Genomic DNA, 20595 nt, shown 5'->3' on the forward strand with positions numbered 1-20595 from the left:
GGAGCTTGGGTGATTGGGAGACGAGAGGCAGGTGGGAGCAATCAATGGAGACACATGACTAAACAGAACGGGGAGACAAGACAGGGTGTGACACTCAGTTTGTCGCTGTCATTGTGTCCTTGGGCAAGACACACACACCCACACACAACATATATACCAAGTAGTGTTTCTATGGTTACATTGTGATTTCTTGGTAAATATTCTATTTGGTGAGAGATAAACTTTATTGTATTTATCCTAGTGGATCTATAATTAAACGGGTAAACTAGTAGTAGCACATCCAACGTCAAAGAGAGTAAAATATTATTATTGTATTATCAATAGTGATGATGATTATATAAGTTTCTTCTTAAATGTCTGGATTCAACTAATCATTAAAACATAAATGAACAAGAAGTTTGTTCTATTCAACAAGTTTCCATTACAAGTTACTGAGCTTCAAACATTGAGCCAGAATAACTGATTCATGCTTTAACTTTAATCTTTCTCGTGGCCTTTTCAAAAAGCCGAACATTCAGTATTTCTGAACATGAAAGAGCTTTGCAAACAAAACATGCAGCCTGATAAGAAACATGTGAACTTCAGCTTGACCAAGGCCTTTTAAACTAAAGATGTTTGCCCCTCCCCTTGCTCTCTGATTGGCTGACAGACAGTTCGGCTGCAGATGATTTATGATGAGCTGAAAGGTCGATGCCACTTCTTCTGCTGCAAACACCAGAACAGGTAAGCTGCTCCGAGAGCACTGCTGACATCACTAAACCTGACGCTGCTCAGTTAGACTGGCTCAAATCAGCTGGTTCAGACAGGGACGGGTTAGTTAGAGACATGGATTGGGTTATTTAGAGACAGGGATGTTAGTTAGAGACAGGGATGAGTTAGTTAGAGACATGAATGGGTTAGAGACTCTCTCACCCTGCAGCCAGTGCCCACCAGGGGTCTGACCTCTAATGACCCCAGGCCCGCTGAGCGTTGTTCAACCTGAGCCAGGAGGACATTTGGACCCAAAATATAGACACCCAGAACGACATGAGGCAGGAGTGGATGAAAATGAAAACATTCCTTTATTAGGAAGGAGAACAAAAAATTACAAACGGGCAGGAAGCAAAAAACAAAAGTCCTGAAACCCTGGAGACCAAAAGCTCACTTAAAGAGCACAAAACCTAGAGACGAGGAACAAAACAACGCTGACACTAAACAATGGACCGACAAAACACTGAGACACAGACAGGGTTCTATACACTGGGGAGGATGAGCCTGGGGGTGAAACGACCTAAGAGAAAAACCTAAAGACCAGAAGGGCAGCAAACATAACTAATATTCTAAGGGGGAAGCTGAAACTAAAGGAAAACACTACAGAAAGAAAAACTACAAGAAACTCCTGAAGACCCTGCTCTTCAGAGAGCATCTTCTTAACTAGCACCTTGCCTGCACCCGTCCCCCCTCTCTACTGTCCACTCCTTGTTCCCTCCTCTCCATGACTGATGTCAATGTGTTGTTGTTGTTGTTGTTAGCCTCAAGGGCAAAATGCTGATTATCACTTGTGAGTGGCTTTGGACAAAAGCGTCTGCTAAATACATAAACATAAACATAAACATAAACATAGAGGGGGCCAAGGGAGCACAGGACCTGGGAGGGGGATGCCTGAGGAGGGAAACCTAGGGGGCTGAAGATCTGGGGACAAATGGGGAACACCAGGAGACACAGGAGAAAGATGCAGACAAGGACACATGAGGGCACTAGGAGACACAAAAGGAGAACCTAGAGAGGGATGGAGAACACAAGGAGACACATGAGGGGAGACGCAGACGCAGACCATGACAATAATGTTGAGAACTTTATTTAAATATCTTCATGTTTATTCATTTCATGAGGATTTTTGTGTTGTACTGTCTGAAGAACGAATCAGAACACAACATTAAAACTACTTGAAAGGTTTAATTTTTAACTAAGTTTTGAATGTTAAAAGGGCGTTATGGAAGTTTGACAGCCAAAACATGTATAGAAATAATAAATGTCTTCTTCATACATTCTCCTGCAATGCCCTGGTCCTGTAGAATGAGCCCTGGCATTTTTACTGTGATTGCCTGTTTTTCTGTAAAATCACAGAAAAAGAGAGATGCTCGGGTCGAGCAGGCTGCTTCATGCGCGTTCACGCTCAGGCATCGCCCGTAGCATTTGCTATCCGTAGCTTTAGCAGCAGAGAGAGAGGCAGTGCCACTTTGTCGCTGTTCCTAACGCCTAGTGACAAAGCTAGCTACATTTCTGAGGACCCTTAGCTACTTTCTGTAGAACTTTCTTCTAGATATTTCCTGCTAATTAGCAACAAAATAGCCATTTTCACTCTGAACCGTTCTTTGGTTTGACGTTGTTTCAGCTGTCATCAAGGATATAAAAGTTACAGATACTGTGAATGTTACTAGAGTGTGGCTCGCCTTAGCCCCCTTCAGACAGGCCATGAAAAACAGAAATGTTCAGGACTCTGTCCGTAAGACCTTTGTGTCTGAATACAAACATCCGGATAACGTTTTCCGTAATTAAACCGGACGACGCCCCTAGTAACAGGACGGGACTTGTCATGGACAAGGTGGCTGCTTCAGACTGGTGAGGTCGAGTTCCGGACAGGGAGGAGGGGGAGGAGGAGGGGACCGGGGGCGCTGTGCGTACCTAGATAGTTCGCTCCTGTAGCATGCAGCGAACCATGGCAGCTCGCCTCCTACGGTACCGTCTAGACGTGCGACGGAGCGCTTAACACCGCTTCCGCGATTCCTTTAACCATTGAGCTTTATCATCCAGGTCTCTTATGCGTCTTCGTGTACGCAGAATTATGCTTAACATAAGTCCGATCAGTGAGAAGAATTCTATCTCGTCGTCTGCCATGTTTGACTGAATGGCTTTGTTTGGGTAAATGACGCATGTACGCCCACCGCACCATGTTCACGCAATATCTGGGTACAGCCTTCCGACCCCCTCCCCCTCAGACATCTGGAACTTTTCCCTGCTGTGTGAACGCAGCCGAAAGGACACGTTCAGGTACAAAAGTGGTGTGTCTGAAAACACAGTTCTGGTTAAAAACCGGACTGAATTGTCCACACATATTCCAGAATGTCAATCTGAAAAGGGCTCTTGTAAGATGTCGGACTCTCATGCAGAAGACCCGGGTTTGATTCTGGGTGTGAACATAGTTTATTTAGAGTTTCTTTTTTACATTAATGGTATATTTTTACAGTAAGATGCCCAAATTTTTATTTGAGACTCGCCGAACGGCATTGAATTCACAGATAAAAAGATGTGGGTCCAACGTTCATTTTGGAACATTTTTCAAGCAAGGGAAGGGAATGATCTGAGCATGCAGGAGGACTGACCCATCATAAACCTTTGTCGGCTGTGCTGAAGAGAAAGGTACAGAACCAAATTATTTAGTTAATTAGCTGCGCATTCTCCTGTCCTCTGTCCTCCAGGCCACACACACACACACACACACACACACACACACACACACACACACACACACACACACACACACACACACACACACACACAGGACTGTCTCAGCTGTTATTTTCGTTAAGGAGTGTGCACGTACAGCATGCGCGCCTCGTGCACGAGCCTACTATTGAAGCTGCCGTTACGCTTTTGGCCTGAGGGGGCGATCGCGAGCATAAAAATTCAAAAGTCCATAAAGTCTCTTTAAACATTGTTTGTTGAAATTCTTCTGGTATATGTGAGAATGTACGTAAATAAATAAACAGGAGAAAATAATAGAATGTGGTATAATCTTAGGCCACTTTGCCCGTTCCTACCCAAATGAATTATACACCAGCTTTTATCAAGCACCCCCTCTTCTGCATGTTTTCCAAGTCTCTGCTTCAGCTCACCTGATTTATATCTACATGGCCTTCTCAGGATGACATCAAGTGCTGCAGAAACCTATTAATCACTCATTCGTTTAGACCAGGTGTGTGGCAGCAGGAAAACACCTAAAACATGGTGGATGGGGGTCGTGAGGACCAGAAACACTATGAAGGAAAACCAGAGCAGCTGCTCCTGAGAGAGCCTGAAGCCTCATTCACCCAAATGCAGAATGGATGTGATCTAGTTTCACATGGATCAGAAATCATCGGGTCCAATCAGAGCATTTACACCAGCTGTGGTGTGGATCTGAATATAGAGCTCCAGATAGTTTCCACATGGAGCTTCTTTTCTGGAGCCTGCATGAGGATTGTTAAAGTTAGAGTTCACCTGAGAAGTTAGATGTAGCTCAGTGCAGGGTCCGAAATTAAATTTTTTACTCACCGGCCAAGTTGGCTGGTAGATGATGAAAATCTACCGGCCAAGCATATCTTTTACCGGCCAAAATTCTAAATAATTTAGATCTACCTAAAGCATGTTATTCTATATTATGTTGATTCCAAACAGAGTGACAAAATAATTAAAACATCAATTAATAAGAAAAACAACTCTTTTGTCATTTTTACTATTTATTTATTTATTTATTTTTAGAGATGTTTTTATGAACTCTTTCATTGAAATCTAGTCAGACTCCTTGTTTTCTCTGTCCATGAAGTCTGGCCTCCTGCTTCTGACACCGTCTTTGTGCCAAAGCATTACAGCCTCATTTGGGTCCTAGTCCTTGATCTCTGGAGAACACAGCTGCACCATGAGAATATCTGAAAGTGTGTCAGGGCTAGGGTTGTCACGGTAACCGGTGTAGCGGTAAACCCCGGTAAAAAAGTTGACAATAATAATAACCGTCTTGTTTTTAAAAACTATATTATCTCGGTGGGTTACCGTGGCTGCGGTGTAGGCGTGGTGACCCTTACCAGCCACCGTATCATCTGCTGAAGTTGCCGGCGGCACATGCGCACTTTGTTGTTTACGACCAAAACATTCTTTAAGCTAAAGCTGAAATAATGGCCAAAGGAGACGGTTCTCGGGACATTTATTATCCCTCAAAGAAGACAAAGTCAGAAGTATGGGCATTTTTTGGATATTTGAAGAATGCCGAGGGACAGTTGATAGAAGACGGCTATCCTGTTTGCAGCACGAGCAGAAAAAGTGTCTGTGAAAGGCAGCAACGCTACGTGGCCATCATAATGTAGCCATTGTCTCACGACTCCGCCATCTCCGGTTCGCCACTTTTCACAAAATCTTCTGGTTGCCACTGGTCCTAGTGGTTTTTCTTCCAGTTCGACGAGTTTTCTTTGGAAGGCTGGCTGACTCCAGTTAAAAACCGCCACATTTCACTGCTAGTTTTAACACGAAGCTAACTGCTAACTTGATAAACTGATTGAATGGGATAGGTGGAAATGACGCTGGATGCAGCGCTCTCGTTTCGCGTACGTTTGTGTACGTTGCATGCAGGCGGGAGGAGTATCAGAAATCCATGGAAGATGACTGATGAACATAACTAATTTGGTGCAAACATTTACTCGCCATGTGGCAGATAGAGCTCAAAAATTTACTCGCCAAATGGAGCAATTTGCCCGCATTTGGCGAGTGGCGAGTGTTAATTTCGGACCCTGGCTCAGTGTTAAGGAGATTTCATCATATTATTTTCATTTAATAGTTCTACTTTTGGGGACTCGTCAACACGTTTGAGTAAGAGGTACTTGTGGTACGAGAACACGGCTCAGAGGCTCCACGGGTCATAAAAGGTTGGGAACCACTGTCCCACACCAGTATTGTTGTATAGCGACTTTCTGAGTCAGAGGACGCTTTACACTAGTCAATCATTCATCCATTCACACACACACACACACACACACTGGTGGTGATGAGCTACATCGTAGCCACAGCTGCCCTGAGACTCAGACTGAAGCAGCCTGAGATTAAGAATTGTTCACGTCCACATTGTGATGAATGATGAAGAAAGAACATAATCTATAATCAAGAAATTCTGCCACATTGAGCCAAAAACTGCAAACAAATAAAAAACTTCAGAGAGAAAACATTACAGTAAATTTAAAAATAATGCCAACTTCTGGGGTGACGGTGGCACAGGAGTTAAGTGCTCGCCCAGTAATCGGAAGGTTGCAGGTTCGAGTCCCGCTCAGTCTGTTGCTGTCGTTGTGTCCTTGGGCAAGACACTCAACACACATTGCCTGCTGGTGGTGGTCGGAGGGACCGGTGGCGCCGGTGGCGCCGGTGCTCGGCAGCCTCGCCTCTGTCAGTGCACCCCAGGGCAGCTGTGGCTACATTGTAGCTCATCCCCACCAGTGTGTGAATGTGTGTGTGAATGGGTGAATGACTGATTGTGTTGTAAAGTGCCTTGGGGGGTTCCAGGACTCTAGAAGGTGCTGTATCAAATACAGGCCATTTACCATTCTGTAGTCTGAGTTGGGTAGTATAGGTTGCCAGACACACTGTGTCGGTACAAGATCTGCTCGGGATCCTTCGGCTGCCGATGACGTCAAAGTACGGCAAACCCACTCGGACAAAATACACTACACATCTTTATAATGTTGGAAAGAATTTAGCAGTTCCATTATTAAAATAATGTTTCTTAAGACGTAAGTTTGTGTTGATAATGGTATTTGTAAAATAAAACACTATTTTGTATTCATAATGTTGAACTCCTCTTTGAGCACATCCCTTGAAGGATCATAGGTATTAGCAACACCTGTGAAATTGTATTTGCAGGAAAGAAGTGTGTCCCGTTCATTGAAGTATTTTGTGTTTAGAGTTTTTGACGTCTTGTCCATGCGTAGTTCAGTTACGCTCATAGCTGCTAGCTAAAACTCGGGAGTTAAAAGTTTTCTGGCTGTACTAAAATACCTGTCTGTACTCATTTGATTGATGGTAGTTTTACTTTCTATTAGACTCCAAATGTAATCATTTGGCACGTTTCTAATTCATAATTTGTAAGAATGTAATCTGTGATATTAGCATTAGCATTCCTATGGGTTTTTCCATGTATATTAGCATTGCGCTAACCACTCGCTGCCAAATTGCAGCCTTTGCGATTAGAAAATCTCCTTTTGTCACATCGCAACTTAATTGCACATGAAATTAATCGTTCAGCCCTAATATACATGCAGCTCTATGCTAAAAGTGTATTTTCAAAGAGGTAATGATGGATTTCTTTGTAAAAGTTGTCCATCTTTCCAACAGAAAGATTTGCCTGGACCAACGTAACGTGATACCAACGTAACGTGATTACGTAATTCCGTAAGGTTCACATTCAGCCAATCAACTACTTGGACGTCATCGGCAGTCGACGGACCCCGAGCCGATCCTGCACCCGAGCAGATCTTGTACCAACAACGGCACTGAAACGGTCCCCGATTGTAAAAAAAAAGAAAAAAAGAAGTCGTCTTCTGAATTAGATGAGCTTCTTTTTAATACTCTCTTATCTGGAATTATTTTATTGTAAATCCTTGAAACCCAGCTTAAATTTGTTTTTTCTAAAGTTTCATTCAATATAATTAAAAAATATATATATTTTTATGTTGTAGCTATCAAGCTCTAATGAACCTTTTTAAAAACACAAAAGAATATTTTGGCTTAAAGCTTCTCCCTCTCCAAGCCAGCTGGTGGCAGTAATTCACAGATCTGTTGTCTGACCAGCACCACTGTAGTCCAAGAGGAGGCCAATGGGCCAACGAGAGGGAGTAAGGAGAACAAAGAGGGTGTTTCTCAAAGGCCTCGTTCGAGTTGAGCAGCGCCTCGCCTGGAAAAGAGATGCAGCAGGGGGAGTGACTGAAAGTCGGCATTAAAATCGGACAGACTTCCCTACATGTAGCTTGTGGGTGACGACGGCTGAAGATATGGCGTTATCGTTCATATTTGTTTAAATTGTCATTTTAATTCTGGTGCCTGTTAGCAACTGAAACACATCCTCACATGCTTGTGGATATCATTTATGGTAGACATGTGACATGTAGAAAACATGCGACCAACTAAGATTTCACATTCGACCACCGGATGTTTGGATCAAAATGGGAACCAATCAGATCTTAGATCAGGTGAGAGCCAGGCGTTTCCCATCATGCCCTAGGTTTTGCAGCCGGTGGAGTGCAACTGCAGCGCCTTGCTCCAAAATCTGCGGCCGCCTTGATCTCACGAGGTTATCGTTGCCTACGTATGCATGACGTCAGAGCAAGTTGGCATTAAGCCGGACACAAATCTAACCGGCAAGCCGATCACCGGTGCAGAACTGGCTCATCTCAAACACGGCCAATGTCAAGGCGCCTGTCTTGTGAGGCCAGGCATCTTGCTTACGAGGAGTCCTTTCTTGTTCAAAGAAAACGGTCAAATGGAACAGACTCACATCAAGAGCGGCCATGTAATGTCATGTGACACAGGAGATAACAAATAGGTTTCAATATAAATACAGAAGGAGACTTTTACTTTTTAAATTGTGTATATGTTGGTTAAATTAAATATGTAAGCAAGTTACTACCCGCTAGCCACCGAAGCTGCAACTAACCGGCCACAGATAACTGCTTTGCATATTAAAAAATAAACATTTTAAATATCAGCCCAATTGTTTACTTACATTAAGACTTTAAATGTGCCCCCAAAGTGAGCTGCTGGCTCCTGATCTGCCATCCTTTTGAAAATACCGCACTGTATTCTGGGACATTTTTGACCAAGGCCAGGCTACAAGGCGCCTCCCATGTATCCTTGCTCAGCTAGCTTAACAGTTAAACAGGGAACAGACGCCTCGGTAAAACATGAACTGTCAGTGTGACCCACCAGCGTGTAAGTGTGTGTGTGTGTGTGTGTGTGTGTGTGTGTGTGTGTGTGTGTGTGTGTGTGTGTGTGTGTGTGTGTGTGTGTGTGTGTGTGTGTGTGTGTGTGTGTGTGTGTGTGTGTGTGTGGTAAAGCGCCTTGGGGGTTCCTGGACTCTAGAAGGCGCTATATCAAACACAGGCCATTTACCATGAACATCGGAACACGCCTTGGCGATTCCTGATGGCGTATCTCCTAGGAAACCGGGGCGGGACCAAGACATCAAGGCAAGGTTCCTTGGCATTGAGAAACACCCGGAGAAATGAATGAATCAGGAAACGATTAACATTTTTCACTTCAGTTCACCATTTTAAACTCTATGTTGTCATCCCATTTACCTGGGTTTTTGTTTTCAAATACCTTAATCTTTGTGTTATGAGAATATTTGAAAAAAGGTTCATACCACCTTTAAAATTACCTAAAAGGTTTTGTATTTTTTAAATTATTTTGCATGTTAAGACGTTCTTTAAATGGCCTTTTGTACTTGTTTAAAGGAGATCAAGACTCTAAACCAACATTTTCCTGATGTTTTTGTTGAATAAAGACATACTGGGTGGTCAAACGCTAGTTAGAAAGTAGATCACAATCACTTTTATTGGCCAAACTTGTAAAACAATGAAGGAATGTGGCTTTTATTTCACACGGTCACAACCTTAAAGACAAAATGGTGAACAAGACACCCACATGATGATGGAACAAGATTATTTTTATTCAGAAATATAAAAAGACTGCAGCTAAATCCCAAAAAACGATATTTAGGTAAATTCAATTCAATTCAAGTTTATTTATAAAGCGCCAAATCACGACAAGAGTCGTCTCGAGGCACTTCACATAATAAACATTCCAATTCAGGTCAGTTCATTAAGCTAATCAGAATGTCTGTTTCAGAGCTGCAGCTGGGGGTCAGCGATAGGCAGGGAGATGGTGTTTTGGTGACTGAACATGTGAGAACATAAACAACTCCTGTTGTCCATGAATCCTCGGCCCAGTGAGGCCAGCTCTGTAGACATCTTGCTGGTTCACAGCCTGGATGGTCAGTCATGCACACAACCTGGTTCATTCTTGGTGCCTGCAGACAGAAACACGTGGGAATCTGTATTTTGAGATGAAGTAGCAATCACTGTGTTCCCTGTTTGACCTTTGGCCTTACCTGTGGTTCTTCTCGACAACTGTTCTCCCTCTCCATCGGCATGAGTTCCCATTTCTACCAGGAACACCTGAGGGATGAAGATCTGAGCTCACACATTACTGCCGATAAACAATTCCTACTGATGCATCAGAAGTTCCTGTCTAACCGCTTTAGCGGCTGATTTACGTTAATCTGATCTTTGCTGTTAGGGATGAACGCGGTAGCAGCGACACTAAAACACGCGTGCAACATGCTGGTTAAACACTTTTTCTGGACAAAAGGTACAAACTTAATCTAATGTCTACATGGGTGCATGCTGTTGGTAACTAGCACTAACATAGTTATAGTCATGACAAAACTTACCCATCAGTCATGCCCAGTCGCTGGCAAACTGCTGGTTGGTCCTCAACAACTTTATTTGGAGTCGGGTTCAAACATCTAAGGTTGAAATCCACATGAATCTGTATCTGCAGCAACAGGCTAGGAATATATTAGCTGCTACATGCGGCTAACGCTACACACGGCTGTAACCGGAGCGTCTAGCTTCTGCCTTCGGAAGCCTTCTGGGGAGCCAACCAATCAGCAAGCATCTTGTTATGATATTCATGTCCTGGCCGAGTGGTTAACAGGTCTTTTCAGCGCAGGGCTGAAGTAGAGAGGTTGGAAAGGCCTGTATCAGAGCTCCTGGGGCAGATGAAGGCCAAAAGCAAATGTTTGGTGCTTTTTAGAGGCTGAAAGCACCGTTTTAGACTGCCACGTAACTGCATGCTTTGTTCTGGTATCTGGAGTGAGAGAATGTGACTAAACTTCTATATAAGCAGAAGAAAGGGTTACACCGTGATATAAGACTAGACTTCTGGTGATGGTGCCCAGTCCCATTGGTTATTTACAAATAAAACTTAGTTTTCTGTCAAAGAAAAGCAATCCAGAAGTTTTAAGGACTCTGACAGATGTTTCCCTGAACTCTGTCTTGCAGGTTGCCATGCTATCCATCCCAGATCTGATCAAAAAGAAGAGAGATGGAGGAGAGCTGAGTGATGAAGAGATCAAGCTCTTCATCAGGGCCGTCACATCTAAAACTATGCAGGACAGTCAGATAGGTAACAAGAGTTAGACTCAAACGCTGAGACTCGGCTACTTTTACCAGCACCGCCTGTTCTAACCTGCAGGGGCCATGCTGATGGCTGTTTGGCTAAAAGGGATGGTTTCCACGGAGATTCAGACCCTGACTAAAGAGATGATGTCATCAGGTCAAGTGATGTCATGGCCGGACAAGTGGAAAGGGTTGACTGTGGACAAACACTCGACGGGGGGAGTTGGGGACAAAGTGAGCCTGGTGTTAGCACCGGCACTAGCTGCCTGCGGATGTAAGGTACATCGGGGTCCCAAATGCACCGTTTATCAACCGTACTTAAGCACAGATCTGAGCGTACATCAGGCGTAGGAAGTAATTTATGCATTGTGAGAGATTGAGTGGTATTCCTCATTTTGTGCCTGTAACTTCAGACCATGTGTAGGAACATCTTGTGCTGGGGTCGGCAACCCGCGGCTCTGGAGCCGCATGCGGCTCTTCCATCCATCTGATGCGGCTCTCTGTGCTTGTAAAATAATGACTGGATATTTAAATAAAATGCTTTATATTTTACTGCATTAATTTTACACCTGTAAGCTAATTCTAAATGTAAAGATTGTCTGGGTAAACCTGAACAGGTCCAACCCGGTCTTACTGTGAGACCGGGTTGACGCGTCACGCTTGTGCGTAATCATAGGCTCTTTCTGAGCTGACGAGGACGTGAGATCCTGGGATTCTCCTCAGATGGCTCCTGGATGTGTTGCCACATTGGAGACAGGAACAAGCACTATTCAGCCAAAGTTTCATCATTAGGGAACATTTTCTAAGTGACGAGTCTCTCTGAGCGACCGTGTTATGAAAACACTCGCTTCAGTCGGAGGAACCTTCCCGCATGCGCTCTGGTTCTGCAACGCGCTTCAAGCCCCTCTCCACATCTTCAGCTCGCTGTGCACCTTATGTAGTACACGCTGACAGCGAGCTGCGCTGAGCAGTGTCCAGCTCAGATGTTCAGATGGGAATCTTTTCTTGAGTGATTTAGCTACATCTGCGATGTGCGTAGAATAAAGTGTCAGTTCGTCTGCATGCGTCGGGGTAATTCTTTCTATTCTTTCTCCGTCAAAATAAACGGTCAAATATGGGAACTGTCCGGTCAACACAAGCCCTGCTTTTAACTGTTCTGTTTTCTTGTGAAAATAGATTAAATTAAACTTGATTAACACCAGAGGCAGGCGCACTGCGCCGTTATCTCCGTCGCTGTAAATGAGGGTAAAACAAATTGATCGGATCCTTTTCTGACCTTCCCCACCTACAAAGTTTAATTACAACAATCAAACGTGACAGAGCCTGGATTTGTATTCTGAACAGTCTAAACATGTTTTAAAAGGAAACGTATGACAACAGTGGCGCCTGCTCAGTAAAACCACCAACAGGGTGAAAAATATCTAAATATTGTAGCAGAGACGGGCTACAACTTCTGGATCCACTTTATATAAATCGTTTTATTGATTATCTTCTTATGAAAGATAACTTTGACGTACACGAGCGACCGGTACTGGCTGCTGTCACCTGTTGTGAGCAGCGCTCTGCTGTCTGAGGGTAGGCCCCGCCCACAACGCCGCGGCTGCTGTGGCTCCCAGTGTTTTCTTTACTGTGGGAAACGGGTAATAATGGCTCTCTGATGGGAACAGGTTGCTGACCCCTGATCTAGTGGTAGAACGGGGACCACCGAAGGTCTCAGTCATCCACACATGTTCATCATCCACTAATTATTTTATATTTCAGTGGAAAAACAGCTGAGTCACATGACTGGTGCTGAGTCACATGACTGGTGCTGCAACACCCGACGGGAATCTGACTTTGTAGAACGGATGTCGTGTCCGTCTGGAGCCATGCTGGGATTTGGGATCCCGCATAAACCGCACCAATTCGATTCCGGTCCATGTTTTATTTTACATCTACCAGAACCTCCTCTGCTCCCCATCACATGCCCGTTGTCATGGTAACCAGACTGAATGACAGCTGAGAGGCTACACTCAGACATTTCCTAATAAGACGAACTCCATCTAGAACGACTCCTTAAATGTAAACGAGAACCCGTTACTCTACGGTTCATCAGACTAAAGTTTTTATTTGTTCCTGACAGGAACCTCTCCTCGTCCCGACCGCGGTTAGAACCTCTGCTGCTCGTTTGGTTCTTTTGCACTTCGACAAAAAGTGTCTCCATCTCACAAGTTTTCTTTTTGTAGAACCCTGGGAATCCCTCACCTGCTGAGGATGTAGCATGACCAAATATGGTTAATTGAGGGCGTTCCTGTATGTAAATGACTGAGAACAGACACGAGCACCTGGGTAGCACAGGTGGGATTCATCATCGAGTGCGGAGGAACGTGCGTACGAGCGGCCACCGCACGTTTCATAAATCAGGATTTTTACCGTTCGTACGAACGTTCTAGATTTTGTTCATAGGAAGGAGTTTAGGATTACTTGTATGAACGTTTGATGATTGAAGCCCATGGACACAAAACACACACCCAACCAGTGCAGACGACAGTAACTCAGGTGCATTTTTTTTCAGGTGCCAATGATTAGTGGGCGGGGCTTGGCTCACACAGGAGGGACTCTGGACAAACTGGAATCAATTCCAGGATTTAACACGCAGCAGTCAGCTGATCAGGTACAGTAAACACAAGACTCTTCACACACACACACACACACACACACACACACACACACACACACACACGATCAGAGTTTAAACCAGGTGTCTGTTACAGATTCGAGATATCTTGGCCTCAGTGGGCTGCTGCATCGTCGGTCAGACAGAGATGCTGGTTCCTGCTGACCGAGTTCTGTACGCGCTGCGAGACGCAACCAGCACCGTGGACAGCCTGCCGCTCATTACTGGTATTGAACTGGGATCACATGTGCAGTCAGAAAGCAGAACATTCATCTAAAACAAACATCTGATGATCTCCAGGTTCAATTATCTCAAAGAAAGGAGCCGAGTCTCTGTCTGCTCTGGTGCTGGATGTGAAGTTTGGACGTGCTGCTCTGTACAAAGACCTGCAGGGTGCCAAACAGCTGGCACAGATGTTGGTAAGTAGAGAAGCTACTGGGACTGTTGTGTGATTTAGCCTTGAGCTAAACTCTAACTTAACCTTTCTGAGTGGTGACATGCAGAGCGTCTCGTTTCAGGTAGAAGCCGGTAACAGAGTGGGCATTAAAACAGCAGCTGTGCTGAGTCGTATGGACGGGACCATTGGTCGATGTGTGGGAAACAGCCTGGAGGTGCTGGAATCCCTGGAAACGCTGAAGGGGAACGGGCCCGCTGACCTGATGGAGCTGGTCAACACGCTGGGTAACAACATGCTTGTGTACACGCACCGACTCTGGCTGAAGCCTAGTTTATACCGCGCGCGCGGGGGGGGGCTCACATGCACGCGTATTGATGGACACGTTTTCTTTAATTCTTTGTTGGTGTGTGTGTGTGTGTGTGTGTGTGTGTGTGTGTGTGTGTGTGTGTGTGTGTGTGTGTGTGTGTGTGTGTGTGTGTGTGTGTGTGTGTGTGTGTGTGTGTGTGTGTGTGTGTGTGTGTGTGTGAATACAAGTCCCATTAGTTGTCAAACACGGTGAAATTTGCTCTCTGCATGTGACTCGTCCCTGTGGGGAGGGGTGAGCCGCACTCAGGAACTACTGGTGGTTTAACCCCCCCCGATCCAGCCCCTTAAAGCTGAGTGTCCAGCAGGGAGGCATCGGGTCCCATTTTTAAAGTCTTCAGTGTGACCCGACCGGGCCATTTGAACCCTGACCTCCAAGGCCCAAGGCGGACACTCTACCACTAGGCCACTGAGCTGATAGGCTCAGGTGTGGAGCTGCGCCACACCAGAAACTCCAGCATCACGGCTATGAAATCCTCCACCGCTCTAACTGGAGACGCCCAGAGGCGAAGAGGAGTTAAGGTCCGTGTGCCCCCCCCCCCCCCCCCCCCCCAACGCACCCCCCTTTCCTGACTGCTCTCATAGGAGACGCACGGATGAGTAACATGCAGTGGCGGTTTTACCATTATGCATAGGTCGGCGGCCACCTGGGGCCCCCTTATGTTGGGGGGGCCTCCTAGCCCTGACCACCGGCACCCCTCTGTCAACGCCACAATGGACTATTCCTTTAAGACGACAATGCACAAACAGGAAGTGATTGGTAGTCATTCGAGTCCAATCCAGTTGGTGGCGGGTATGCACCAAATTGTTGTTTGCCAAGTGCCATAAGATCACAAATAAGAAGAAGAGAAAGCAGAAAAAACAGAAGAGAGGCACGAGCATTCGTAACAAACTTGAAGCGGTAGTCAAAACATGAAGCACGAAATGGAGTTATGCTAGTGGCTCCAATAAGAGAAAGAAGCAGCTTGCTTTAAAAAAGCTGTTATCTTCACTTCCAAAAGTGACATCGTTTTTCTATGTAAACATCAAAAGGAAGCAGAAAAGGAAAGAAAATGGAAAATGTTTAAAGGGAGGAAAACAGACCAAAATGGAAATTAGAAGAAAAAAAAAAGAAAGGCAAAAAAAAGCACAGGAGAATAAAGTAGAGGAAATGTTGAAAGCACTCAAAAGGAGAGAAACACAGGAAAAAAGAGGAGGACTAATAAAAAGTGAAAATAACTCATGTCAGAAGAGGGGAGAGTTTTGCAAATCCAGTTAAAGATAAGATTGTCGAAAACTTAATGTAAGGGGGCCCCATGTCTGTGTTCGCCTTGGGCCCCCAAACTGTTAAATCCGCCCCTGGTAACATGTCCCATGAAGCCGGGACACTGGGGGTCACTGCTGAACCCTCTGGAGACGTCATAGGCCTAACAGCGAAACGTTGAAGGAGGACACCCACTTGAAAACCCATCCAAGCTGCAGGTCTTCTGTAGTGAGAAGGGATTGTGACGTCTAGTCCTGAGAAACCAACACCTCTGCAGCGCCTTTATGAAATGACGTTCTGCGCCCGAGGGTATTAAGATCAGAGGAACTGAAACTATCACCTTGGTTACGCTTCTGTAGTTTTACACTTTCATTTAATACAAATACTTTTCCAAACTCATTTCTACCATCAACACAGCTGATCATTTGTTCATTAATAACAAAATGATATTAATAAATACTAATAATTTGGTTGTGTGTGTGTGTGTGTGTGTGTGTGTGTGTGTGTGTGTGTGTGTGTGTGTGTGTGTGTGTGTGTGTGTGTGTAAGAAGTTGCTAAATTTAGGAATTATAGAGGGAATCCTAAAAACCACGTAGAACCATTTTGATTTAAGAGTTCTAGGCAGCCTTGTTAAACCTATTTTCTAATAAATAATTGATCTGCTTTTAACAAAGTAGAGTTAAACCTGGAGACTTGCCTTTTAGCATGAGACTAAAGTTTTCAAACAAAAAACTGTTGATTTACAAGCAAATATCAAGAAAAAGCTAAAAATGCTGCTAATGCTAAAACCAACAGGCACAAATTAGCTAATGCATGGTTGGATTATTAAAACTTGTTGTTTTGGTTTCATTTCTACTTTAAATGTAATCTTCCCAAAAATCAGTAAAAAAACAAAACTTACTCGTAAAAGTTTTGTGATGCGGCGTCATCACCCGACATCCAATTCTGAAGAAAAACAACATGCTAACATTAGCCTCATTAGCGTAAATGGCGGCAGGAGTGGGTCACCTGCTAACAGGGATACTTCAGGGACAAGCGGACAAAAGAGCTTTCTCCTCTCGAGCGCAGTTTTGCTTTGCTGAAACTCTAAAATTGATCTAAACGACATTCTTTAAATTTGTATAAATGTATATTTTAGGACTGGAAGTGGTCTATAAACAAAGTTTTGCCTAAACTATAAAAAACAATAAACACATGTGAAGCACTGAGTTCTTTGAAGAGAAAAAAATGCTACTTAAAGGAGACTTGTGTGTCATTTTCATCACATAGGGAGCCTAAGTCACTTCCACATCATGGGACCCCGGAAGAACAAAAAAAGGAATGCTAGTCAACGGGGCTAAAAATGCTATTTTCTAATCCGCTTCGCCTTACGCCCTGGATCACACATGTTGTACTGCAATTTAAATGAAAACTATTGATGGGTGTTTCGACCATGCCAGTCACGTATTTAGTGATTTATTAGCTTGCAAAAGTCCGTAATTAGCATGACTACACACCAGAAATCAACATGTCGCATATGTGACATCACCACATAATCTCCTCCCCCTAGCGTGGCTGCTACTTACCACATGACCAGATTAATGGTGGTTCTTTCCTCCTGTGGGAAGTTTGCTGAATTTACAGCCATTTTCCCTCAGTATTCTCCGTGTCTGGTTCGATGACATCACTTTCGTGAAGCGCATTTGTAGTCCTGGACTTATTTTCACACAAAACCTAAAATATCGTTCGCCCCGTTAGAAAGTAAGCACGTTCTTGGTATCAAAATGTGTCTTTAAAATTCACGGACATTATACGTGAAATCCACGGCACAAAACAAACGTAATTAGAAAATAGCGCTTTTAGCCTCGTTGACTTGCGTTCATTTTTTCGTTCTTCCGGGGAACCGTGATGCAGAAGTGACTTAGGCTCCCTATACTGATGGCAACTGATAAATTTAATGTTTTGTCAAATGAAATGAATAATTTTAATTGTCTCTGGAAAAACTGTCATGCAATCATTGTGAACGGCTCATTCCTAAAGGGATATTCCACCTAAATGGAATTTTTGTCTGTTGACGTATTTCCCAGAGTTAGATGAGCAGGAAAAAACCATTTTAACCGTTCTAGTCATTCCCTTTACCCAGCTGTACTTGTTTAGCTTTAGCTTAGCATAAAGCACAGTAAGTGAATGGATCCAATTAGCGTTGTGAAAACCGACCTAAAAAATCGCTCAGTAGTGATCCCGAATCTGCTCGGTGACCTAAATAATCAGAAATATGTATTAACATAAAGGTTCTATAACTCTGGGATGTATGTCAACAGACCAAATTTCTATTTTGAGTGGAAAATCCCTTTAAAGAGACACTTGGCCGTTTTGTCTTTCCCATCCCCTAGTGTTCCATTAGTGAACGCAAAAGTGAAACGTATCTACTCGCTGTGCGTTCGTCTTTTAAACACCTTAATCCGACAGCTCAAGCATCTCCCCAGCCTTCATTAGTTTCTAAAGGCGCATTCATCACTAAATCAAGCAAAGCAGCTGTGTTCAGAATCTAAAACACGCTGAAAACGTGCTGGAAGCAGATTGCAGCGCTGCAATGTCAGCACGAAGGCCAACAGGGCCCACCGGACTGGCAACTCTGAAGTTGCAAGTGCAATAATCTAACCACAAAGGGCGGTGGGAGTCTCAGTGACATTTCATTTACCCCGTAAAAGGTCACTTTAGTAAATACTGGCTCAAGAAAATTATTTAAAAATATGCATGAATGAACGGCTGGATCATCAACCATCCATCAAAGAGCTCCTCTAGCGTCTCTGCCCCGATGCACATGAGGCAGGAAATGCACGTTCTCTGGAACAAGCTAGCAAAGCCAGAGCTGCCTAGTCAGGGCCAGAACATCCCGTTCGGTTTGCAAATTGGCAAACATTTGGGTGACTGACCCACGGTCTGGAAAATATCATTTTCTAGAAAGTAAAGCAGAAATTTTGAACTTTGTTGTTGTTTTAACTTCTTTAGGTGGGCTGCTGTTGCTGATGACTGGTGTGGTCTCCAGCCTATCAGAGGGCAAAAAGAAGATTTCAGAGGCTGTGATTGGTGGACAGGCCTTGTCTAAATTTGAGGCCATGATGGTGGCTCAGGGTGTTGCCATGGAGACAGCCAGATCCCTTTGCTCCGCCCACACGGACTACTACAGCATCCTGAGGAAAGCGCAGCAACAGCTGGACCTGACGGTTCCTGCAGATGGTAAACCTGCATCTGATCTTTGTGATAATCATATATAATATATGTGTCACATATCCGTATATTTACTTATTTTAATTTTCTAACCATGGATTTTTGTTTTGAGATTCATTTTGCTGAGTTTAGAAACTTTACTTTGTAGAAGTTTGCTTGTTTATGCTTTTTTTTAGCATCGAGGCGATAACTTGTTTACATAAAATGCAGTTTAAGTCGTGTGTCTTCATCCCTCTCTGCAGGTGTCGTCGTGGACCTGGACGGCTTAGTTCTGGCTCAGGTTCTTCACAAGCTGGGGGCGGGGCGATCACGAGCAGGAGAGCCCATCAATCACAGCGTGGGGGCGGAGCTACTGGTGTCACCGGGTCAGCGCGTCAAGAAAGGTGAGAAGTGACGTTAACCATGACTGGGATGTTGATTTCCACCTGATTACCTGCTGGTTTTAGGTGAGTCCTGGTTGCGTCTTCACTACGACCATCCGGTTCCAGATCAGGTGGCTCTTCTGCAGAAAGCTTTGAGGGTTGGAAAGGACAACAAAGCAGCGGAAGGAGAGTCTTCTCTGGTGGCAGAGCTGCTGCTGCCCAATGAGGCGCACACTTTGTGACGTACTACTTTTTTTTTGTTCGTCGGCGCCTAGCGCCCTCTGCTGGATGTTTAGGAAGTAAATCTGACAGGAAACGGAATGAGAATGAACAGTTGATTTTTGTAGAAGAGAATAGACTTTAATAATCCCACAGCGGAGAAGTTCACTCATTAAGGCGGCACATACAGAGAATAAGAAAAAATAATGTAGATAGATACACAAAAGTAGGCCATTACCGAAAGCTAAACGGCATACAGGATGCACATCTGGGTACGGGTCATGTGACAAAGGATAATGCCAGTACCAGTTCAACTGTGGATTTATAGTCTTACTGCAGGGGGATTGAAGAACCAACGGTAGCGTTCTGTTTTACATGTTGGACGTCTCAATCTGCCACTAAAAGCAGAGAATAAAATTCTACCACTTTGTCTTTAAATGATTGTTTTTATTTTTTGCTTTAATTTGGGATTATCACGAATGACTTCCAAAATACAGTCCCTTATTTATTTTCAGTGTTTTTAATGTGAATTTATTTTGTGTATCATTTTTTCCAGTGAAGACTTTAAAAATTAAACGGTGGAACATGGAACGCGAACACCAAAGCCACATCTAGGGTGTGGAGGGTGTTGTTGCAACAATAGGACAAGGTTTCCAGCCGTCGGGACACCAGGTTCGCTGCCGATACGTGAAATGTTTTATTTGTGTGTGGCAAGGTGGATAAACGAGGGCCCAGGCGGAATTCGATCCGCAGACTCCCGGGTGAGAGTTATACGCTCTAACCAGTCAGCCAAAGGGACATCCCCTTGGCCAAGTAGCCAGGGCGCATGATCAATCGGGACATTGTGACAGGACGCTCACACTGTCCTTCTGTTGTAGGCTTCACCTAGGGGGTGGATCCAGGAAGCAAGTTTAGAACATTCTCTCCAGTGGTCATCAAAGGTCAACCTGTAGAAACTGTGGAGACATATAAATATCTCGGGGTGTACCTCGACGATAAGTTAAACTGGAAAAGGAACAGTGATGCTGTTGTTAAAAAGGCCCAGTCCAGATTGTTTTTTCTTAGGAAGCTAAGATCCTTTGATATAAGTAGGAGGCTCTTGAATGTGTTTTATCAGGGGATTATGTCCAGTGTGTTGTTTTATGCTGTGTTGTGTTGGGGCAGGAGCCTCATTGCTGAGGACAAAAACA

The 20595-nt window shown here is 44.2% G+C and overlaps 1 protein-coding gene across 1 annotated transcript; it reads left to right on the plus strand.

The window, feature by feature from the left end:
- Window positions 1-662: 662 nt before the first annotated feature.
- On the plus strand, window positions 663-19843 carry tymp (thymidine phosphorylase). The gene is made up of 10 exons (XM_015962589.3): window positions 663-723; window positions 10839-10962; window positions 11032-11234; window positions 13510-13608; window positions 13709-13838; window positions 13912-14030; window positions 14130-14292; window positions 18606-18833; window positions 19067-19207; window positions 19271-19843. Exons 1-10 carry the CDS (start codon window positions 691-693, stop codon window positions 19426-19428), a joined length of 1398 nt encoding a protein of 465 aa, XP_015818075.2. The 5' UTR covers window positions 663-690; the 3' UTR covers window positions 19429-19843.
- The last annotated feature ends 752 nt before the right edge of the window (window positions 19844-20595 follow it).

This window comes from Nothobranchius furzeri, chromosome 1 (assembly GCF_043380555.1).
Source record: "Nothobranchius furzeri strain GRZ-AD chromosome 1, NfurGRZ-RIMD1, whole genome shotgun sequence".
Taxonomy (NCBI): Eukaryota; Metazoa; Chordata; class Actinopteri; order Cyprinodontiformes; family Nothobranchiidae; genus Nothobranchius; species Nothobranchius furzeri.